Here is a 3939-nt window from a genome sequence, read left to right on the forward strand (position 1 = left end):
TGAACCAGGGATAGATTCAGGGTAAATGAACTATCACTGGTCAGTAGATTTATTTTATAATAAGATAAACACAGTTAGAATCAATTAAGGAAAGCCAAACAGATAAGGAAAAGTATAAGAAGTCAACCTAATCAGAAACTCTAGCTAAAACTATCCAAAACAGGACTCTCTCACGACAGGGGCACCCCCCCTATCGTGAGCACTCTACCACTATGATTACCACAACACTAGAGGGTCCAACAAGGGTACACAAGCCCTATAGGACCACACTTTAACAAGATACAACTGGGAACAAATAAGATACAAATGGGAACAATACCCATGTGAAAGCTAAATATATAATTTTTTATTTAGAGTTTAATCAATAAGAGAATAAACAACCAAAGTTAAACTGTTCAATGAGTTATGATACCGCCCTCTGAGAATGGACAAATACCAATTATGACAAGGCTCTGAGTAACAGAATAAATGGAAGGTTACTAACAGCCATCGTGCAGAAAGAAGCAAAAATGTTGAAATACAATTTTACTGTTCTCAGCAAGAACAATACTTCCACCATGAATAGAGGTAGGGATGATTTTTTTTTTCTTTGGTAAATGAATAGAGGTAGGGAGGATGCACTTACAATTTTGGATCACAAAGAACCCAAGACATTTGTAACATGATTTCCAATGTTTTACTTGTTGCTATTGTACTTGCAAAGAGGTCCATATTGTGCAATGTCACAGTCATTCGCTAAATATTTTTTCAAGCTTTCCTTGAGATTAATGAAAGAAAAAAAAAAATCTACTAATAAGATTGCACTAGCAAAAAACTCCCTCAGATCATAAGATTATTAGTAAGATAGCTTCATAATAGTATGAAGTATAGACAATCTTGAAACCACGGTCTCTAATCAAGGTATTTGACGTCACAGAAGGAAGGAGGATGCTGTTCAACACAGTATTTAGCATTTATGGGAAGGATCACAGCTCACAATTATGGCCAATGGCGTGGAGATGCAAGATGTAGTACAGAGATCTTGGAAAATAACATTAGAAAAGACTAGACAGCTTCCACTTCAAGTGGGAGAAAGGTGACTAAATTTATTAATCTTCTTAGAAAACATGGCTTCTGTTTCATGGGTTCATGCGAGGAGCCCCTCCCTTCCTCAAATAAAAGACCTCCTTGCTACATATATGTGCAAATCGTTTGGTCTCAAACTTGGGTTTCATTGTTCGTTCACTCTAATGATGTGTCTATATTACTGTGATTCTTACAGCACAACTGGTTGCAAGCTGTGACATGATTATCTTTTATAGGACCACATGAGTTCTCTGACTTACTTCCCTTGTAAGGAGTTCATGTGCATGTATATTATTCTTAAAGCATATTCAACAGTTTCTCCTAAATTTGTGTCTCTGACAGACACCATTCAGGGGGAAAACAGTGCATGTCCTAATATAGCAAACTATTCTGAAGGTTCTTGAGGTAATTATACCTAATAGTAACCATGATAATTTGGAAATATGTAAGCAGAAAAATAACTGAAGAAAAGAAACCTTAGTCTCGAAGATATTCAACATTCAAACAGAGAGAAGACATGATACAGAAATAATGTATTTTAGTACCTGACCCCACGTCATGAGGTCAGTTCATCATGGTATGCAAGATGAGTTCCTCTTGGTTAGAGAAAGCATAAACAATTGTGTCTGGAGTCACCAGAGAATTTTCTCTCTCATTGACTAAATCCGAAAAATATCTGTTTGGAACCGCTCGTCATACAACCTCCAATGGCCATACCTCTCAGTGTGGAAGACTGACCTAGGAATGTAAAAATTGGGTTTCACAATCTTCTGCAAGTTCTTCAGGTTTGCCGATGCATTTGCCATATCCCGGCTAGTCAAGTTTGCACACCCGAACAGATCCAAGTATCCCAAGTTCAGGCAACCTTCAGAGATTGCACCAAGGCCACTGGCTGACAACTTTGAGAACCGGAGCTCAAGCTGTTCCAGAAGAGGCATGAACTTTCCAATTGCAGCAGCCTCTACATCCCCATCTTGAGGGCAAGCATTGAGATATTCATCCGGGACAACTCCACGGTGTTGGGAAGGGTCAATCCAATTCATCAGGTTCCGTTTAAAAACTCTGAGGTTTGGGCACTTCCTTCCAATCATCTCTAGCGATTCGTAAGAGACTTCATAGCAGTAGCTGATGTCAAGTTCCTTAAGCATTGGGCACCCAGATGCTATCTTGGAAAGAGACGTATTAGTAACATTTGGGCAGCTCTTGATTGAAAGAACTTCCAGGTTTGGGCACCTGCAAATGCAACAACAGAATTAGATATGAGTCATTCTTTATTGTTTCAGTTTGGATAGACATTGAAAATTCCAGTAAAGAGTCCATATTATTATAAAATTAATAAAAGAAACCGAAACGAGAACATTATGTGAAACCCATGATTAATCCCAGTTTCAGTGAAGATTCGACATATAGCAAATCAAGCTTAAAAGAGCTTGCATTAGTTTACCGAATTAAGAACTTTCATCCAAAATTTGGCACCTACTGGACTAGTTTCGTTTCCAAAATTGACACTATTATTTAGTTCCTCATGCACTGTTTCAGCAAGAATCCATTTGTTGAAAGATTACTGATTTCATGGCCTCACAAGTAGACTGTTGTCCTTTGGGTGACCGTGGTGTTCTGAAGAAATAACTTAGCAATCCAATTGATTGAAAGAATCCCGTCAAGCAACCATATCAAAAGCTTTATCCCCTTTCTGAAAAGAATATTGTCAACCAAGTTCCAATAACACAAAATTTATAAACCAAAATGATATTCAATTATAAACTTCTACTCAATGCTCATATCACAGAGGAATTCAGAAAATCGAACCACCACCCCTGGTCCCAAAGAGGGAATACAAAGAAAAATTACAGCTTTCAACTAAAACCATATAAAAACCAATTCGATAATTTTAACCCTATTCCGAGTCTACAAACAAGAGTAAATTCAAACGCAAACAAATTAATAAGTAAATCCACCATAGAATCATATCGAATCGTATAATTAGCAACTCGTTCGAAAACTAACCTTTCAAGCGAACCTCACAAAGAAAACCCCAGAGGGCCAAACGTCACGTACCTTTCGGCCACAAAAGCGAGAGAATAATCAGAACAGTGCCTGACACGAATCTCCTTGAGAGCTGCAGCGCTCCAATCAACAACAGAAAGGAGCATGGCGTCGATCTTCCTCTCGAATTCGGGAGACCACCAAAGAGGAGACTCGGTGACAGAAGATTCGAATTGGGATTCGAGGTCGAAGGCGGAGAAGAAACAAGGGTCTTTGCAGGCGTGGAGCCACGACTTGCAGACAAGCATGGTTCCTCTCCATCGGTCCTCGAAGCTCAACCTCGACAGTATGTTCGTTAAGCATTCGTGAGTCAACTCGGCCCAGTCCGAGTTGCTCTTTGTTTCGCACACACCGCCTCGTCCTCCTTCCTCCATCTAAGAAGTGAAGATGAAGTATGAAGAGGTTCTTCTGGATTCAGCTGTTAATTGCAGTTGAAAAACGGAATAGCAGGGATATTTTCGTCCAAATGTATTACTTGGTTATATGTTGTGTTTCAAAAAAAAAGGGGAAATTTTCAACGACCCCCCCCCCCCCCCCGGCCCCCTCAGTTGGACCGCGGAATTAATGTCACCCCATTAAGTGCCTATATATCAATTTGGACCCAAAAACAAACGGGATTAACTGTGTGTCATGGAAATGACTAAACTACCCTTTATACTAAAATATTAAAAAACAAATGATAAAATAGAAAAAAGGGTTGGGGTTTTCAAGGGTGTCTTTTGGACCATTGGATCTGAAGAAATAAATCTTAAGTGTTGATTTGGAATAAAATATAAATTTGGGAATCCACTCTTCCTCTCGAAAACCTATTCCCTCCCTGACCTGCAT

General features: G+C 39.1%; 1 protein-coding gene across 1 annotated transcript; it reads right to left on the bottom strand.

Annotated features, from left to right (window-relative positions):
* Positions 1-1606: 1606 nt before the first annotated feature.
* Positions 1607-3521, bottom strand: LOC122648505 (F-box protein SKIP1). Its single transcript, XM_043841712.1, has 2 exons — positions 3124-3521; positions 1607-2298 (listed from the first exon to the last, which is right to left on the bottom strand). Exons 1-2 carry the CDS (start codon positions 3483-3485, stop codon positions 1725-1727), a joined length of 936 nt encoding a protein of 311 aa, XP_043697647.1. The 5' UTR covers positions 3486-3521; the 3' UTR covers positions 1607-1724.
* Positions 3522-3939: the final 418 nt, after the last annotated feature.

This window comes from Telopea speciosissima, chromosome 1, assembly GCF_018873765.1.
Source record: "Telopea speciosissima isolate NSW1024214 ecotype Mountain lineage chromosome 1, Tspe_v1, whole genome shotgun sequence".
In the NCBI taxonomy this organism is placed as follows: domain Eukaryota; kingdom Viridiplantae; phylum Streptophyta; class Magnoliopsida; order Proteales; family Proteaceae; genus Telopea; species Telopea speciosissima.